General features: G+C 34.8%; 1 protein-coding gene across 1 annotated transcript in view; it reads left to right on the top strand.

Moving 5' to 3' along the window:
• LOC132008017 (cullin-4B-like) overlaps positions 1-19382 on the top strand; it is a 131607-nt gene that overhangs the window by 89364 nt on the left and 22861 nt on the right. Inside the window, exons 17-18 of the mRNA XM_059386375.1 lie at positions 8178-8283; positions 8353-8525. Of these exons, the coding sequence (XP_059242358.1) occupies positions 8178-8283; positions 8353-8525 (279 nt within the window). The remainder of the gene's footprint in view (positions 1-8177; positions 8284-8352; positions 8526-19382) is intronic.

The raw sequence follows: 19382 nt of genomic DNA, 5'->3' as shown, positions 1-19382 counted from the left end.
TTTATTACAGTTGGTAATACTCCATTGGCGCATCATTATCTTCCAAAATCCATACATTAGTGCTCAAGTTTGTTGTGTTGCACTTTAAAGGTTTGGACAAGGCATTATGACATGTATTACACTTAATAGTTTCCAGGCCATAAAAATCTCGTGTTCCACCTGAATTCCACATGTATATTTACTTCAAAATTTTGCAAATACATTATATTTTCAGAAAGTTACTTTTCTCCCAGTAAAAATGTATATACATATATTTCTTTATCTAGCAAATTACACATAATGTAGTCTTTACTAGGGAAATACCTTTCATCATTGTGGAACACTTTTCATCATATTTCAATGATGTAAAAAATGTCATCTATTAGTTACTTTGTATGTTCATGTAATCTTAGTCAAATATGAGAGCTATGTTAGAGAGTAAACCTTTAATGTTCTTCTAAGTTAAACTGAAAAAAAAAGAATATAAGTAATATACAATAAGATTCTAAAAGCAATATGGAGACTAGAAGTTCTACAGCCTATTTGTCATGCTTCTTGTAATATTATAAGTAACATTCATTTCCTATAGAAATTTCCTAAGGATATTTTCATTATAGTTCATTATTGTTAGTTTTCAATGACTTTTTTTCTGGAACTTTTCTCATACTGCCTTTTTACAACATTTTGATCTGGTTTTATAAGATGAAATCAAGTTATGCATATTAAAGAGCCTGATTTTCTTTTTAAATAGTATTAATAGATGTGAAGTTAGAAACTCTGACCAAGGGGAATTTGATAGGAGAAAACAAGAATAGAAAAAATGAAGTGTTTGAAATAAAGATTTATCAAAGAAATAGTTTGATAAAAATGTTTAGAATTGAATGTGAATTTATACCTTGCAAAAGACTTCCTGTGAGAATTTGATTGAAAAATATAAAATAGATCCCATCAAAGTTTATCATGATGGAATCTTAGATAAGGAAGAGAAGCAAAAAAAAATTGAAAGCCTTGAGATGATGAGAAACTAAAACTCATAGGTATGTGACAGGAAACAAGTGTCTTCTGCTGTCTCAGAGAAAATGATTTCCAGGTGCAGTTTATGAGCTAACAAAATAATTATTCAGTATATACATGAAATTGTCACATAGGATGCACAAAAATCATACAAATATAATTCGCATTTATTGTCTTTCTGGAAACTTTAGGAAATGTGCTGCATCAAAATGAGCAAGTAAACCATAGGATCTCACAATACAGGAATTGACATGAACTTGGGAAAGAGTTGAAGGGAATCCTTAGCGAGCAGATATTCAGAGTATGTTAGAAGAGTTGCCTTATAAAAGATGAAATAAATTAATTTACTATAGAGAAAATATAGATAATTTTCTACATGGTTAGACCTTTTTGAACAAATTTCACTAAGAAAAGGTCAAAGAACAAGGCTTGAAACTTAAAAGATGCCAGATTACATAGTAATTTATTAGTTCTATAGAGTCATGTTTCATGTTTCAAAAGGAGGAATTTAGCCTGAGAATACCATGATGTTCCAAAATTGTTAAGGTTTCTCATTCTTACTCTTCTCCCAAATACAATTGTCAAGGAAAAGTAATGTTCATTGGGAAGCAATTGTTTCTTTTCCTGTCTTGATGTAGGGTAAAGAATGTTGTATATATAAGTTCTCAGATTCATAGTTCCTGGGTTCCATATTCATGCACACACCCCAGTACTATTTTCAAAGTTTTATCCCAGAATGAGCATGGGTTGGGATAAAAGGAAACTAGTGCAGTTTTTGCTGGAATTAATAATTAATATATCATTCTCCTTAGAAACCTCTAATCTGCATTCAGGATAATATGAAAAATTATAGATATTAAAAAGTTATGACTGTATACTGCTTTATTTGAAGACATTTAAAGGAAATAAAACCTTTTACTTCATTTTATTTTATTTTTTCAGTGTTCCAAGATTCATAGTTTATGCACCACACCTAGTGCTACATGCAGCATGTGCCCTCCTTAATACCCACCAGCAGTCTCACCTAAATTCCCACCTCCCTCTCCTCCCAATCCCTCAGATTGTTTCTCAGAGTCCACAGTCTCTTTGTGTTTCATTTCCCCTTCAGATTTCCCCCAATTCACTTATCCTTTCCTTCTGCTAATGTCCTCCATGTTATTCCTTATGCTCCACAAGAAAGTGAAACCATACAATAATTGACACTCTCCTTGACTTATCACTCAGCATAATCTCCTCCAGTCCTGTCTGTTTTGATGCAAAAGTTGGGTATTCATTCTTTAGTATTATATTGTATATATGGACCATATATTTTTCTTCTTCTTTTTTTTTTTTGGTATTTTGGGGTATTTTCAAACACTTATTTTGTTTTGGATCATCTCATCTTTATCCATTTGTCTGTTGAAGGGCGTCTTGTTTCTTTCCACAGTTTGGCAATTATGGCCATTGCTGCTATTGATGTTGAGGTACATATGGCCCTTCTTTTCCCTGCATCTGTATCCTTGGGGTAAATACCCAGGAGTGCAATTGCAGGGTCATAGGGCAGCTCTATTTTTAATTTCCTAAGGAATCTCCACACTTTTTTGCAAAGTGGCTGCACCAACTTGCATTCCCACCAATAGTGTAAGAGGGTTCTCCTTTCTCCATATCCTCTCCAACACTTGTTGATTCCTGTCTTGTTAATTTTGGCCATTGTAACTGGCATAAGGTATTGCATTGTGGTTTTGACTTGAATCTCCGTGATGGCTAATGATGATGAACTTTTTTTCATGTAGTCTGTTAGCCATTTGTATGTCTTCTTTGAAGAAGTGTCTGTTCATGTCTTGCCTTTTTTTTTTGAGAGGATTATCTGTTTTTTGAGTGTTGAGTTTGAGGAGTTCTATATGGATTTTGGGTATCTGTAGTGTTATTGGTGAATATCTTCTCCCATTCTGTGGGTTGCCTCTTTGTTTTGTTGACTGTTTCTTTGGTGTGAAGAAACTTTTGATCTTGATGAAGTCCAGAAAGTTCATTTTCACATTTGTTTCCTTTGCTTTTGGAGACACACCTTGAAAGAAGTTTCTGTGGCTGATGTCAGAGGTTAATGTTCTCCTCTGGAGTTTTTTTTTTTTTTTAGGGTTTGATATTTATTTATTTATTTATTTTTTAAAATTTTTTATAAACATATATTTTTATCCCCAGGGGTACAGGTCTGTGAATCACCAGGTTTACACACTTCACAGCACTCACCAAAGCACATACCCTCCCCAATGTCCATAATCCCACCCCCTTCTCCCAAACCCCGTAACCGCCCCAACGCTCTAGTTGTTTTGTGAGATTAAGAGTCACTTATGGTTTGTCTCCCTGATAGATTCCTCTTGTTGAAGTCTTTTGTCCCTTTCAAGTTTATCTTTCTGTATGGTGTAAGGGAATTTCATTTTTCTACACAAAGCTGCACAATTTTTCCTGCACCATTTATTGAAGAGACTCTCTCTTTTCCACTGGGTATTTTGTCCTTTGTCAAAGATTGGTTGACCATAGAGTTGAGGGTCCATAGCTGGGCACTATACTCTGTTCCACTGGTCTGTATGTCTGTTTTTGTGCCAGTACCATGCTGTGTGATCACAGCCTTGTAGTAAAGCTTGAAATCAGGCAACATAGTGCCCCAATTTTGTTTTTTTCTTTTTCAACATTTCCTTAGCTATTTGGGGTCTTTTCTGGTTCCCTACAATTTTAGGGTTTTTTGTCCCAGCACTTTGAAAAATCTGGTGGAATTTTTATGGGGATGGCATTGAAAGTATAGATTGCTCTGGGTGGTTTAGACATTTTATCAAGGGAATAACACCTTTCTTGAAAGCATGATGATGCATATGTACATGGAGAAAGACAATAAAAACACAGTTTTTCAGTAACAGATTTAATCAAAAGTTAGCTATGACTACAAATTATAAAGTCAGAATCAGTTGTAATATTGATAACACAATTACAGTATCTTATTTTTCAGTGAAAACATAGTTTATTTCTCATTTTCTGTACATACTTACTTAGCTTATTACTTTATATTTATAATTTCATTATTTTCATAGTTAGTGGTGTACAAGTTGTGGAAGATTTAGATTCCACAAAAGCTGGATCCATTCCTGTCAATAGACCAAGTCTAAACTCCGCAGGAAAACATTAGAAGATAGGGGATAATTGGAAAGCAGGGAATTCAGGGTAATGGAGAAGACTGAAGACACTGATAACAAGTAGAGGGCTTAATGTTGGAGGAATGGAGATACCTATGTTTGAAGCCAAAAGAAAAGAAAATTGGTGGGAATTAAGTGGAGAAAATAAAAATACGATAAGCCTGCTATTGAAACCATTGAGTTAAGACTATGTTCTCACATATGCTTTTGAATTGAATGTTGGCTGTTGGCTTGTCATTTGTGGCCTTCATTATTTTGAGGCCTCCATTGTCTCACTTTGTTGAGAGCTTTTGTCATGAATTCACATTAACTATTTCCAAGTGTTTTTCCTGCAACTGCTGAGATCATTTGAGATGATTTGCATCTTTCATTCTGTTAATGTGATATCTCACATTGATTGATTTGCATTTCTTGACTCATCTTTGTATTGCAGGGATGCATCCCATTTCAGCATGGTAGGAAATCTTTTGAAGGTTCTGTTAAATTCAGTTACTTAGTATTTAGCTGAGAATTTCTATACATACATTCAAGGGCTATTGGTGTTTTCATGTGATGTCCTTATCTGAATTGGTATTATAAGTTTAATAATGCTAGCTTACTAAAGTGAGGTGTGTGGTGTTTCCTCATCTTCAGTTCTTACAAAGGGTTTGAGAAGAGTTGGTATCCTTCTATAAATGTTTTTCCCCAGTTGAAGTTACTATATTCTGGGTTTTTCTTTGTGGAAAGATTTTTTATTACCTGTTCAGTTTCTTGCTCCTGATTGCTGTGCTCAAGTTTGTTTGTTTGTTTGTTTTTAATTTCTTATGTTTCTAGAATGGTAAGTTGTATATTTTTAGAAATTCAGTTATTTCTTCAAGGTCATCTAACGTTTGGTGTAGAATTGTTTATAGTAGCCTCTTCTGATTTTTTGAATTTCTGTAGTTTCTACTGCAGTCTTGTCTTACATTTTAATTTTATTTGTGTCCTTTTTCTTGATTAATCTGTGTAAAGGTCTGTCAAACATATTTTTCAACGGGCTAACTTTTAGTTTTCTTACTGTAATTTTTTTTCTATTATTTTTCATGTATTTCTGCTCTGTTGTAAGTTACTCCCTCCTGCTAACTTGGGCTTAAGTTTGTTTTTGTTTCTCTAGTTCCTTCTAGTGTAAAATTAGGTTAACTTGAGATAATATTTCTTTCTTTCTTTTTTTTTTTTCAAAGAAATTAACCTTTATTTGAAAGGAGACTACTTTTCCTCACACGTATCCTCTAAAGAACTCTATATTATACAATAATAGCCTGCTTAACCATTGTCCCCATACAAAAATTTCTAACAGCAAAGTATACAATTGCTCTAAGTAATAAATAATAGTTGTCCTTCACTGATTAAGGGAATACCTAAATTTCAATAAATTCAACACAATAAATGTTTACATTAATAAAGAAATATTATTTTTGAACCCTAAAGATAATATTTCTTTCTTAATGTAAACATTTATTGCCATTAAAATGTTCCCTCCACATAATCTGAAGGTTCTCAGTCTCATAAAATGTTCCCTCGAACTGCTGCTTTTGCTATGCCCCATCAGTTTTGTTATGTTTATTTCCACTATCATTTGTTTCAAGTAATTAAAAATATTTAAAAAATCTTCTTTGATTCATTAGTTATTCAGGTTTGTGTCATGTAATTTCCATGTATTTGTGAATTTCCCTTCTGTTCCTGATTTCCAATTTCATACAATTGTGTTCAGAAAAGAGACTTGATATAATTTGTCATACTATATTTTAAATTATTTATATGGCATATGAGACCTGTCCTACAAAAGGATTTTTGTGTGCTTCAGTCTATAGTATTTTTCAGATCTATTCCCCAACTGATTTAGTATATGGATAAACAGTCTTTTTTTGAGAATGGTGCATGAAAATCCTTAACTATTATCTTGTCACTGCTTAATTTTCTCTTTTTAGTTGTTAGTATATTTGTTTTATATTTTTAGGTGCTTCTAACTAAATGTTGGATACATCTCTATTTAAAATTGCCTAACTGAGCCACCCCAGCAACCCCTTAAATTAGAACTTTAAATTATGTACCATCATTAAAATACTAGATTTTCTATTACAGGTACATTTCATAAATTTGTATCTTTTTATGACATTAATTAGCATGGTTTTATTTCAGATTCAACATTACCCTGTAGCATTTCATGTAAGTCAGTTCTAGTGATGAACTCCATCTGCTTTTGTTTGGGAAGATCTATGCCATCTTTATTTATAAGGAATAATCTTCCTAGAAGTAGCATTCTTGGTTGACAGTTTATTTCCTTGTTATTATCATTTGGCAGGTAGGCAAGTTCACTTGAATCCTTGATTCCTTGAGTTGTTATCTACACATTTGAATAGGAAGTTCTTTCTTATCGACTTTATAGGTTGGTTTTGTCAGAAAAAGACCCCTCCCAGGCAGCTCAGCTAAGGCAACTAACTGAACAGGTCATCTGTTGGCACTTTTGGGGCAGTGGGGCTTCGCATTGAGATGTTAGTTGGGCACTGACCATGCTCTGAGAGATTGATGGGAATGTATATTGGTATAATACTGGAAAACATGAGATCATACAGTACTTGATTTTATGTTACTTTTTTCACTTAACCCTCATGCTTTCCAGGTCCTCCATCATCATCATTAGAGAAGTAGGATTTTCTTCCTTTTTTTTGGTAATCAGTATTCCATTGCATCTATATCTGTGTAATATATGCAAACACTGTATTTATATTTATATATATCTATCTTATTTGTATATCAATTTAATCTGTCAAATTTTCTTTATCCATTATTCTCTTCATAGACATGGTTTGTTTCTGTCTCATGGCTGCTGTAAGTAGTGCTGCAAAGAACATGGAAGGGGGGTGCACATATTTCTTTGACACAATGATTTACTTTCTTTCAAATAGAAACCCAGAACTGGAACTGCTGTATTATATGATAGTTCTGTCTTTAATTTTATGAGTAATTTCCATTTTGGTTTTGTTTTCAGCTTCCCTAATGACTAATGATGTTGAACACCTTTTCATGTTGTTTTCGGCCATTTCTATGTCTTCTTTGGAAAAACAAATGATTACTGAGGTCCTTTTTTTCTATATTTTTAAGATTTTATTTATTTATTTGAGAGAGAACAAGCAAAGGAGAGTGACAGACAGAGGGGGAGAAGCAGGGAACCTGATGCAAGGCTGGATCCCAGGACCCTGGCATTATGACCTGAGCTGAAGGCAGATACTTGATTGACTTGATCGACCCAGGCTTCCCCTTTACCTGTTTTTAACTAGCTTTTATTTTGGATTTTTGTTTGTTTGTTTTTTTCCTGTTGAGTATGTGTACTCAGAAATTGGGTGTTATCTCTTATCAGATAGGTGGTTTGCAAAAAATTTACTTCCATGCTGTTGGATGCATTTCATTTTGTTGAAATGAACTATGAATAAATTTCTTGTATTTTCTTTCCTGTGTAAAAACCTTCTATAATGTAGTCCCATTTGCTTATTTATTTTTTAGTATCATAGCCAAAAAGTTGTTGTCAGGACCAGTGTCAAGGGTTTTTTCCCTTATGTTTAAAGCTTCAAGTCTTATGTTTGAGTATGTAATTGATTTCAATTTAATGTTTTGAATGGTCTAAAGTAGGAGTACAATTTTGTAATCTTCATAATTACTATCAGGGCATTGTAACTGAAAGACAAAATTGGGAAATTAATTAGCCAGAGTTATGTTAATGTGAATACCTGTTGATGAATAGATGATTAGACAAATATTTTTCTGTTTTTTTGATATCCAATGTGTTGTGACTCTTAAGGTGGAAAGTGTGTTTTATTTGTGGATGTAGTGAATTCTGTTATTTTCTAGTAATATTCACCTACTTTTAGCTCTATTTTGATTTCCATAGAACTTATCTTTCAAATGTTTTAAATATGGCAAATAGAGTATTTTATGTAGCTAAAATCCTGAGTCATTAATACAGTGCTTTTTTTCTATAAGTTAATATAATATTGCTTCTAACAGGGCAAAAAAGAACTTCAGGTGACCCTTTTCCAAGCATTGGTGCTGTTGATGTTTAATGAAGGAGATCAGTTCAGCTTAGAAGAAATTAAGGTGGCTACTGGACTAGGTAAGTATTGGTTGTAATTGTTTAAATCTGTGATTTTAAAAAGTTCTGAACATATTTTTTCTCCTTCAGATGATAGAGAACTAAGAAGAACTCTACAGTCATTAGCTTGTGGCAGAGCTAGAGTTCTCATCAAAAATCCTAAAGGCAAAGATGTGGAAGATGGTGACAAATTTTTTTGTAATGAGGATTTCAAACACAAACTCTTCAAGATAAAAATCAATCAAATCCAGATGAAAGAAACGGTATTTTTTCCCTCTTTATCTTAAGGTTTCTATTTAATTTTGTCACTATAAGTCTTTTTACTTTTGGATCAGCAATAATTGGAACTGCATTTTTTTTATTTGCCTTACATATCTTTATTTTTTATTTATTTATTTTTTATAAACATATATTTTTATCCCCAGGGGTACAGGTATGTATTTTTTTACTGTGGTAAAAAACACATCAAGTTTGGCATCATGACGATTTTGAAGTTGTTAGTTAGGGAGAATTAAGTATATCTACACTGTGGTGCAGTGGTTGTCCAGAAGTTTTTCATTTTAAAAAACAAACAAACAAAAAAATTGTCTTTCACAATATGCCTCTATTCTTCTTACCCCCAGACCTGGTAAACAACAGTTTTACCTTTTTTTATTTTCTATGAATATGACTAATTTTTGGTAGCTTTTATAAGTAGAACCTATACAGTATTTTTTCTTTTAGTGACTGGCCTAATTTGCTTAGCATAATGTCCTAACATTTCATACGTGGGATACAATGTAACAGGATTCCTTTCCATTACAGCAAATAAATGTAATGACTATGTCACATTTGTTTATCCTTTCATCCATATATTGTCATTTGGCTATGAAAACTGATGCTATAAATATTCAAGGTGTACAAGGGTGTTCAAGTATCTCTTTGAGACTCTTCAATTCTTTGGACATATGCTGAGGTGTGCTAGATCATACAGAATTTTTATTTTATTTTGAGGTACCACTATGCTATTTTCCATAGGAGTTGCACCGTTTTCTAGAGCACCATCATTGCAGAAGTGTTCTGGATTTATTTTTATTTTATTTTATATTTTAAGTGTTCCAGGATTCATTGTTTATGCACCACACCAAATGCTTCATGCAAAGCGTGCCTCCTTAGTACCTGGCACTGGCTCGCCTAAACCCCCAACTCCCTCCTTTCCGAAAACCTTATTTTGTTTCTCAGAGTCCACAGTCTTTCATGGTTCATCTCCCCCTCAAATTTTCCCCATTTTAGTTCTCATTTCTTTCTCCTAGTGTCCTCCATGTTAAGTAAGTAAGTATGCTCCATGAGTAAGTGAAACCATACAATTAATTCTCTCTCCTTGACTTACTTCATTCATAATCATCTCCTCTAATCCCGTCCATGTGGATACCTAAGTTGGGTATTCATCCTTTCTGATGCAGGCATAATATTCCATTGTATATCTTCTTTATCTTTTCATCCTTTGAGGGGCACCTTGGCTCTTTTCACAGTTTGATAACTGCTATGAACATTGGTGTACATACGGCCCCTCTTTTCACTACAACTGTTTCTTTGGGTGATACAGGTGATAAGGTAACTCTATTTTTTTTTAAAGGAACCTCACCACTGTTCTCCAAAATGGCTGCACCAACTTACATTCCCACCAACAGTGTAAGAGTATTCTCCTTTCTCCACATCCTGTCTTTTCTCTTTCTTGTCTTTTTAAAAAATTAATTAACTTAATTTTTTAATTGTTCCAGAATTCATTGTTTATGCACCACATCCAGTACTCCATGCAATACGTGCCCTCCATAATACCCACTACCAGGATAAAGTATTCTTTGCTGCATGTTCTTTTCACTTAGTGCCCTGAATACATCTTGCCAGCCCTTTCTGTCTTGCCAGATTTCTGCGGACAGATCTGATGTTATTCTGATGGGCCTTCATCTGTACATAGGGAGCTCTTCCCCCAGCTGCTTTCAGGAGCTCCTGTCTAAAATTATGATTCATCAGTTTCACAATTTGGTGTCTTGAGGTCTTTCTAGAGTCTATTATCTTGGGGGCAGACCTTTCTACCTCTAGGAATGGATGCTGGTTCCATTCCCCAGACTGGGAAGATTTTCATGGAGAATTTGTTCAACTATATCCCCTAGTCTTCTTTCTTTCTCTTTCCCCTCAGGGATTCCAGTAATTTTGACATTGGAATGTTTCATGCATCATTTATTTCCCTAATTCTTTGTTCGTGGCTTCTAAGCTATTTGCTCCAGGTCTCCTCTAAATCACTAATTTTATCTTCTGCCTCAGTTACCCTAACTTTTAGAGAATTTAGATTAGATTGGAACTCATTGATAGCATTTTTAACTTCTTCCCATGTGGCTTTCACTTCTGCTCTAATTGATTCCATGTTGTCATTAATGCTTTCTCCAACCTAGCCATTGCCTGGGTAATTGTTAGCCTGAATTCCCTTTCCAACATACTGTTATGTCCATATCCAGTAGCTGATGGAGAGGGCACAGTCTCTGAGTTTTCCCTCTGTTGGGCATTCCTCCTCCTAGTCATTTTGGTGAGAGGTGGCTGAGGGGATGTGTAACTGAAAGTATCAATTGTGATCCAGGCAAGGTGCACCATAGAGCCCATCTGAGCAATTGGGAGTCCCCATCAAAAAGAAAGAAAAAATAAAAAGAGAGAAATAGGAAGAAAAGAAATAAAAGAGAAGCCCATCTAGAATGGGCCCTAGAGGTAAGATTTATAAGGAATACAAACAAAAACGGACAAACAAAAAGACCGACAAAAGTAAATGAGAAGAAAAAGATAACCCAGTCAAAATGAATCGCAAGTGTAAGATTTATACCAGAACAAAAACAAATACAGAAAAACACTGACAGAAGAAAAGGATTGGATAGTGGTGATAAATCTTCAGTGTTATTTTGATTCTTTCCGGGTGTTTTGATTCTTCCTGGGTGTATCTTGATATCTTTGTTAAAGGACTCATCTTTCCCAAGATAAAGGGGGATTAAAACTGGTGTATATATAGTAGTAGTATTGATTGGGGAAAGAGGATTACCTTGAAGCTTATCTCTATATGACTATTAAAAAACTAGAAAAGCAAAAGAAAAACACAGGTTATATATATGGGAAAAGTTCAAGTTAAAAGGCTGTTATGGAATTTGTCGTATTGAACCTCTCATTGTGATGGTATTTGGTTAAAAAAACTTAAAAAAATTAAAAAGAACAACTAATTTTTAAAAATTAAAAACCAGCGATAGGGCGCTGAGATTTTCATGACTGCCTGGGCTGGGAGAGTGCACTCTTGGCTGGGTCCCAGAGACCACCAGCTAGCACCCACATGGACCTTTCTCAGGGGAGCATGGGGAGCACAGATGAGGCCCTGGTCCCGCAGAGCTCATGCAGATTGCAAAAGGCTGTAGTTCTAGAGAACCCAGATTCTCTCATGCATGCCAGCAGCAGAGCCCAAGGCCTGGAGGCTTCACCTCACTCTCTCTGGCATGGATGGTCACTGGCAGTGGCTGTCCTGTGTCCATGGGCTTAAGCCTGTGCCTGTGACCACCCAACAAGCCTGTGCCCATGACCACCTGATTCGACCAGTTGCCCCTTAAGACCTTTTGCTACTTTTAGACAGACTACAGGTTAATGCTGGTCCCCAACCACAGAGCACTTTCGAATTAGGGTATGACTTTCCAATGGTCACATCTGGTGGTTCCCTCCCCATTCTGTTTATCAGTTTGATCATTCAAACTCCACTGCTTTACCTCAGCACTGGGGTTTTTTGCCCTCATAAAGATCCAGAAGTATATAATCCTACATCTCAGGGTGGTTTCATGTGTGTTCAGAGTGTTCTTGTAGGTAATCAGCTCATTTTAGGGGACCAGTTGAAACACTGTCTCCTACTTCTCTGCCATCGTAGCCCCAATTCCTTTCATTCTTTGGACTGTCTAGTTACCTGAAGCTTTTTAAAATTAATTTTTGAAATTTTAGTTCTAGTTAACATATAGCAGAATAATAGTTTCAAGTGTCCAGTATATTAATTCAATATTAATTTCCATGCAATATTGATTTCCATACATTGCTCATCCCAGCAAGTGTGCTCTTATTTGCCATCACCTAGTTTATCCATCCCCGCAAACCTCCCTCTAGTAAACGTTTATTCTTTATAGAGTCTATACCTTCATTTATTTCACTTTTTTTTCCTTTTGTTTTTTTGTTTCGTGTCTTACATTCCACAAATGAGTGAAATCTAATATTTGTAGAGTTCCATAAAAGTTGCAAATGGCAAAATTTTCTTTTCTTTCTTCTTTCTTTTTTTGGGGGGTGTGGCTAAATAATGTGTGTGTGTTTGTGATATCTTCTCTATCCATTCATATCCATGGACACTTGGGTAGCTTTGGTTACTGCACGTAATGTTTCAAAAGGCATAGGGATGCATGTATCCCTTTGAATTGTTGTTTTTTTATTTTGAGGTAAATACTAAATACTGGATTGCAGGGTATTTCAACTGTTAACTTTTTAAGGGGTCTCCATACTGTTTGAGGAGTCTCCATACTGTTTTCCATATTGGTTACACCAGTTTACATTCCCATTAGCAGCATAAGAGTGTGTTCTTTTCTCCACATCTTTGCAACACCTGTTGTTTCTTGTGCTGTTCATTTTAGCCATTCTGACAGTGTGAGGTGATATTTCATTATAGTTTCAATAATGCATTTCCCTGATGATGAGTAATGTTGAACATGTTTTCATATGTCTGTTGGCCAACTGTATGTCTTCTTCAGTAATGTCTGTTTGTGTCTTCTGCTCATTTAATGGCTGATTTTTTGTTTGTTTTCCAGGTGTTGAGTTGTATCATTCTTTATATATTGTGAATACCAACCTTGATTAGATATGTCATTTACAAATAGGTTGTCATTCCCTAATCAATAGGTGTCTTTTGGTTTTATTGATTGTTTCCTTGACTGTGCAGAAGGCTTTAAAAGATGCTTTTGATAAGTTCAGTAGTTTATTTTTTGCTTTTCTTTCATTTAATCAGGAGAGGTATCTGGAAACCCTGTGATTTCTTATAGGATATTTATGGTTTCAGATTTCACATTTAGGTTTTTAATTTAATTTAGAATTTAATTTAATTTAAAAATTTAAAAAATTTTGCATGTGTATTGTTTTTATGAACAATGCATTGTTTTTATGAACAATGATTCAGTTTAATTCTTCTGCATATAGCTGGCCAGTTTCCCCAACATATTAATTGATGAGACATTTTTCCATTGCAGTCTTGCTTCCTTTGTTGAAGAGTAATTGACCATTGTTCATTGTGATTAATTGACCCCGGTTGTGGATTTATTTCTGAACCCTCTGTTCTTTTTCACTGATTCATGTGTCTGTTATTTTTTTATTTTTTTTTTCAGTGTTCCAAAATTCATTGTTAATGCACCACACCCAGTGTTCCATGCAGTACATGCCCTCCATAATACCCACCACCAGGCTGACCCAACCTCTCATACCCTCCCTGCCAAAACCCTCAGTTTGTTTCTCAGAGTCCATAGACTTTTATTGTTTATCTCTCCTCCAATTTCCCCATGTTATTCCTTATGCTCCACAAATCAGTGAAACCATAGGATAATTGACTCTCTCTGCTTGACTTATTTCACTCAGCATACTCTCTTCCAGTCCCATCCATGTTTATACAAAAGTTGGGTATTCATCCTTTCTGATGGAGGCATAACACTGCATTGTATATATGGACCACATCTTCCTTATCCATTCGTCCATTGAAGGGCATCTTGATTCTTTCCACAGTTTGGCAACTGTGGCCATTGCTATTATGAACATTGGGGTACAGATGGACCTTCTTTTCACTACATCTGTATCTTTGGGATAAATACCCAGTAGTGCAATTGTAGTGTCATACGGAAGCTGTATTTTTAGTTAGTTAAGGAATCTCCACACCGTTTTCCAAAGTGGCTGCACAACTTGCATTCCCACTAACAATATAAGAGGGTTCCCCTTTACCCACATCCTCTCCAGCACATGTTGTTTATGGTCCTGTTAATTTGGGGTAATCTAACTAGTGTAAGGTGGTATATCAATGTGGATATGATTTGAATCTCCCTGATGGCTAGTGATGATGAACATTTTTTCATGTGTCTGATAGCCATTTGTATGTCTTCTTTGGAGAAGTGTCTGTCCATGTCTGCTGCCCACTTTTGACTTGATTAACTGTTTTGTGTGTGTTGAGTTTGAGGAGTTCTTTATAGATTTTGAATATCAGCCCTTTGTCTATACTGTTATTTGCGAATATCTTCTCCCATTCTGTGGGTTGCCTCTTTGTTTTGTTGACTGTTTCCTTTGGTGTGCAGAAACTTTTGATCTTGAGGAAGTCCCCAAAGTTCATTTTTGCTTTTGTTTCCTTTGCCTTTGGAGACACACCTTGAAAGAAGTTGCTGTAGCCGGTGTCAAAGAGGTAACTGCGAATGTTCTCTAGCTTTCTGATGGATTCCTGCCTCATGTGAGGTCTTTTTTTCCATTTTGAGTTTATCTTTGTGTATGGTATAAAAGGATGATTGGGTTTCATTCTTTTACACATAGCTGTCCAATTTTCCTAGCAACATTTATTGAAGAGACTCTCTTTTCCACTGGATATTTTTTCTAGCTTTGTCAAAGATTAGTTGACCATAAAGTTGAGGGTCCATATCTGGGCACTCTACTCTGTTCCACTGGTCTATGTGTCTGTTTTTATGCCAGTACCATGATGTCTGCGTGATCACAGCTTTGTAGTAAAGCTTGAAATCAGGCAACATGATGCCTCCAGTTTTGTTTATCCTTTTCAACATTTATTTAGCAATTCATTGTCTCTTCTGATTCCATACAAATTTCAGGCTTGTTTGCTCCAGCTCTTTGAAAAATGCGATTGGAATTTTGATTGGAATGGCATTGAAAGTATAGATTGCTCTAGGAAGTATAGATATTTTAGCAGTGTTTATTCTTCCAATCCATGAGTTTGGAATGGTCTTCCATCTTTTTGTGTCTTCTTCACTTTCTTTCATGAGTGTTCTGTAGTATAGAGTATAGATCCTTTACCTTAGGCTTATTCCCAGGTATTTTATAGTTCTTGGTGTTATAGTAAATGGAATCAATTCTCTAATTTCCCTTTCTGTATTTTCATTGTTAGTGTATAAGAAAGCAATGGTTTTCTGTACATTGATTTTGTATCCTGCCACATTACTAAATTACTGTATGAGTTCTAGTAGTTTGGGGTGGAGTCTTTGGGTTTTCTATATAAAGTATCATGTCATCTGCGAAGAGAGAGAGTTTGACTTCTTCATTGCCAATGTGAATACCTTTTTTTTCTCTTTGTTGTCTGATTGCTGTTGCTCGAACTTCTAATACTATGTTGAACATGACAGGTGATAGTGGGCATCCTTGTCGTGTTCCTGATCTCAACAGGAAGGCTGTCAGCTTTTCCACATTGAGAATGATATTTGCTGCCAGTTTCTCATAGATAAATTTATGAAATTGAAGAATGTTCCCTCTATCCTTGTAGTTTAAATCGTTTTAATCAGTAATGGATGTTGTATCTTGTGAAATGCTTTTTCTGGATCAATTGAGAGGACCATGTGGTTATTCTCTCTTCTTACTGATTTGTTTTATCACATTGATTGATTTGTGAATGTTTAACCACACCTGCAACCCAGGGATAAATCCCACCTGGTCATGGTAAATAATCTTTTTAATGTACTGTTGAGTCCTGTTTTCTAGGATCTTGTTGAGAATCTTAGCATGCATATTCATCAGGGTATTGGTCTGAAATTCTCTTTTTTGGTGTGGTCTTTGCCTGGTTTGGGGATCAGGGTAATGCTGGCTTCATAAAAAGCGTTTGGAAGTTTTCCTCCTCCTTCAATTTTTTTAAACATCTTGATGTTTAAAAATGGATATTATTTCTTCTAGGAAGGTTTGGTAGAATTCTCCAGGGAATCTCTCAGGTCATGTGCTCTGGTTTTTTGGGAGGCTTTTAATCACTGCTTCAATCTCGTTACTCGATATTGGTCTACTCAGGTTGTCAATTTCTTTCTGATTCAGTTTTGGATGTTTTCCAGGAAAGCATCCATTTCATCTATGTTGCTTAACTTATTGGTATATAACTGTTGATAATAATTGCTGATGATTATTTCTTTTTCCTTGGTGTTAGATATGATCTCTCCCTTTTCATTCATAATTTTATTAACTTGGGTCTTCTCTCTTTTCTTTTGGATTAATTTGGCCAATGGTTTATTGATCTTATTGATTCTTTCAAAAAACTATCTCCTAGTTTCACTGATTCATTGTACTGTATCTCTTGTTTCTGTCTCATTGATCTCTGTTCTTCTCTTATTTACCTTTTTGTGTGTGGAGTTGACTTAATTTGTTGTTGATTCTTCAGTTCTTAAAGCTTTAAGGGGAGCTAGTATATTTTATGTGAGCTTCACAATCCAGTGTGGGCTTGACCTCACTCAGTGCTTGAACTCACAACCCAGTGATCAAGAACTGGGCTTAGATGAAGCATTGGCCATCCAACAGACTGAGCCACCCAGGTGCCCCTGTGTGTTTATTTTTATCTCATTTACTTACTACATTGACTATTATAATTTTATAATATAACTTTAAATCTGGAATTTCTATACCAGGTGTTTTATTCTTTTTCAAGTTTGCCTTGCCTATTTGGGGTCTCTGTGGTTTCATAAATTTTAGGATTGTTTGTTTCAGTTCTATGAAAACTGCCTTTGGTATTTTGATAGGGACTGAATATATGTGTAGATGGCTTTGATTATTTAGAATTTTAAGAATATTTGTTCTTTCAGTAAGTATAGAGTTTATTTCTTTGTGTCTTCAGTTTATTTCAGTAGTGTTTTATTGTTTGCAGAGTGCATAATTTTCATATGATTTTCAGTATAGCTCTTTTTAGTTAAGTTTATTCTTACGTACTTTACTGTTTTTCATGCAATTTTAAGTTGGATTGTTTTCTGAATTTCTTTTTCTCCTGATTCATTAGTAGTTTATAGAAACAACATTATCTGTAAATTGATTTTGTATCATTCAACTTTACTGAATTCATTTACCAGTTTTAATTCTTTTTTTTTCTCTAGAGGTTTTAGGGTTTTCTGTATATAGTGTTTTAAGTCATTTGCAAATAGTGGAAGTTTCCAATTTGTATGACTTTTATTTCTTTTTGTTGTCTAACTACTGTGGGAAATGTCCAACTTCTAGTACTATGTTGAATAAAGTTGTGAGAATAGACCTCATTGTCTTGTTCATGTTCTTAACAGCAAAGGTCTCAGTTTTTTACCATTGAGTATGACGTTTGCCCCTGGTTTTTCATATAAGGCCTTTATTGTGTTGAGATATGTTCCCCTAAAAGCTAATTTGCTGAGGCTTTTTATCATGAATGAATGTTATAATTTGTCAGATGCCTTTTCTGCATCTAGTGAAATGACCATATGGTTTTATGTTTTCTCTTGTTAGTGTTTAATCTTCTTGCTTGATTGGGGAATAATGAACCACTCTTAATGCCCAGGAATAATTCTCATTTGATAATGGTGACTTTTTGAGTATATTTGGTTTTGTTTTGCTAGTATTTTGTTTAGAATTTTTACATCCATAGTCCCTAAGGGATATTGGCTTGTAGTTCTCTTTTTAAATGTTGTTTCTCTCAGGTTTTGCTATTAAGGTAATACTCATAGAATGAGGTTGGAAACTTTCTTTCCACTTCTATTTTATGAAATTGGGAAGAATAGGAATGAATTCTTTTTTTAAAATTTTTTATTTTTTATAAACATATATTTTTTATCCACAGGGGTACAGGTCTGTGAATCACCAGGTTTACACACTTCACAGTACTCACCAAAGCACATACCCTCCCCAATGTCCATAATCCCACCTCCTTCTCCCAACTCCCCACCCCCCAGCAACCCACAGTTTGTTTTGTGAGATTAAGAGTCACTTATGGTTTGTCTTTAAAGTGTCTGGTAGAACTCCTCTGGGAAGATGGCCCTGGACATTTTTTTGTTGGGAATATGTTTTTTAATTTTAATTTTTAAAAATTTTTCTGGTGTTCCAAGATTCATTATTTATACACCACATCATGAAATATTTGCCCTCCTTATTACCCACCACCAGTCTCTTCCAATCCCTCACTCTGTTTTTCAGAGTCCACAGTCTTTCATGCTTTATCTACCCCTCCGTTTTCACCCAATTCCCTTTTCCTTTCCTTCTCCTAATATCCTTCATGTTATTTGTTATGCTACACAGTAAGTGAAACCATATGATAATTGACTCTCTCTGCTTGACTTTTTTCACTCAGCATAATCTCTTCCAGTCTCATCCATGTTGATACAAAAGTTGAATATTCATCCTTTGTGATGAGGCACAATATTCCATTGTATTTATGGACCATATCTTATGTTGGGAGTATTTTGATTACTAATTCAAGTGTACAGTTAGCAGTCTGTTGAAGTTTTCTACTTCTTCCGTTGTCAGTTTTGGTAGTTTGTAAATATCTAGGAATTTTCCATCTCTTCTAGATTGTCCAACTTGCTGGCATATAATTTTTCATAATATTCTCTTAAAATCATTGTATTTATGTAGTGTTTGTTATTATTAAACTTCTCCTCTCTTGTTTGTGATTTTTGAGTTTTCTTTCTTTGGGATGAATCTGGCTAAAGGTTTATCAGTTTTATCAATTTTTTTTTTTTTTTTTTCAGAGAACCAACTCTTGGTTTCATTGAACTGTTCTATTTTGTTGCTTCTCAGCCATTTTTTAAAAAGATACTGTTCCTTATACATTGAGTGGTACTAGCAATTCTAAAACCATTTTTCAATATATGCAAGTACATTTTTCCTTCCTCCTTAGTTTCTGTTTAATTGTCTAAATACTCTGGTCCTTATATCACACAATTTTGATTACTGTGGCTTTTGTAATTTTTAAAATTAGTTCCAGAGGTAGAATCTAGTGATTTATCAGTTACATATGAGCGCTCATTATATCAGGTGTTCTCCTTAATCCCCAGCAACCTACTATCCTCCCCCGCGACCTCTCCTCTAACCTTTCATTTGTTTCCTACAATTCAGTGTCTATTAGG

The sequence above is a fragment of the Mustela nigripes genome, unplaced genomic scaffold, assembly GCF_022355385.1.
Source record: "Mustela nigripes isolate SB6536 unplaced genomic scaffold, MUSNIG.SB6536 HiC_scaffold_20, whole genome shotgun sequence".
NCBI lineage: Eukaryota > Metazoa > Chordata > Mammalia > Carnivora > Mustelidae > Mustela > Mustela nigripes.
This window is presented reverse-complemented; position numbering and strand designations above follow the sequence as displayed.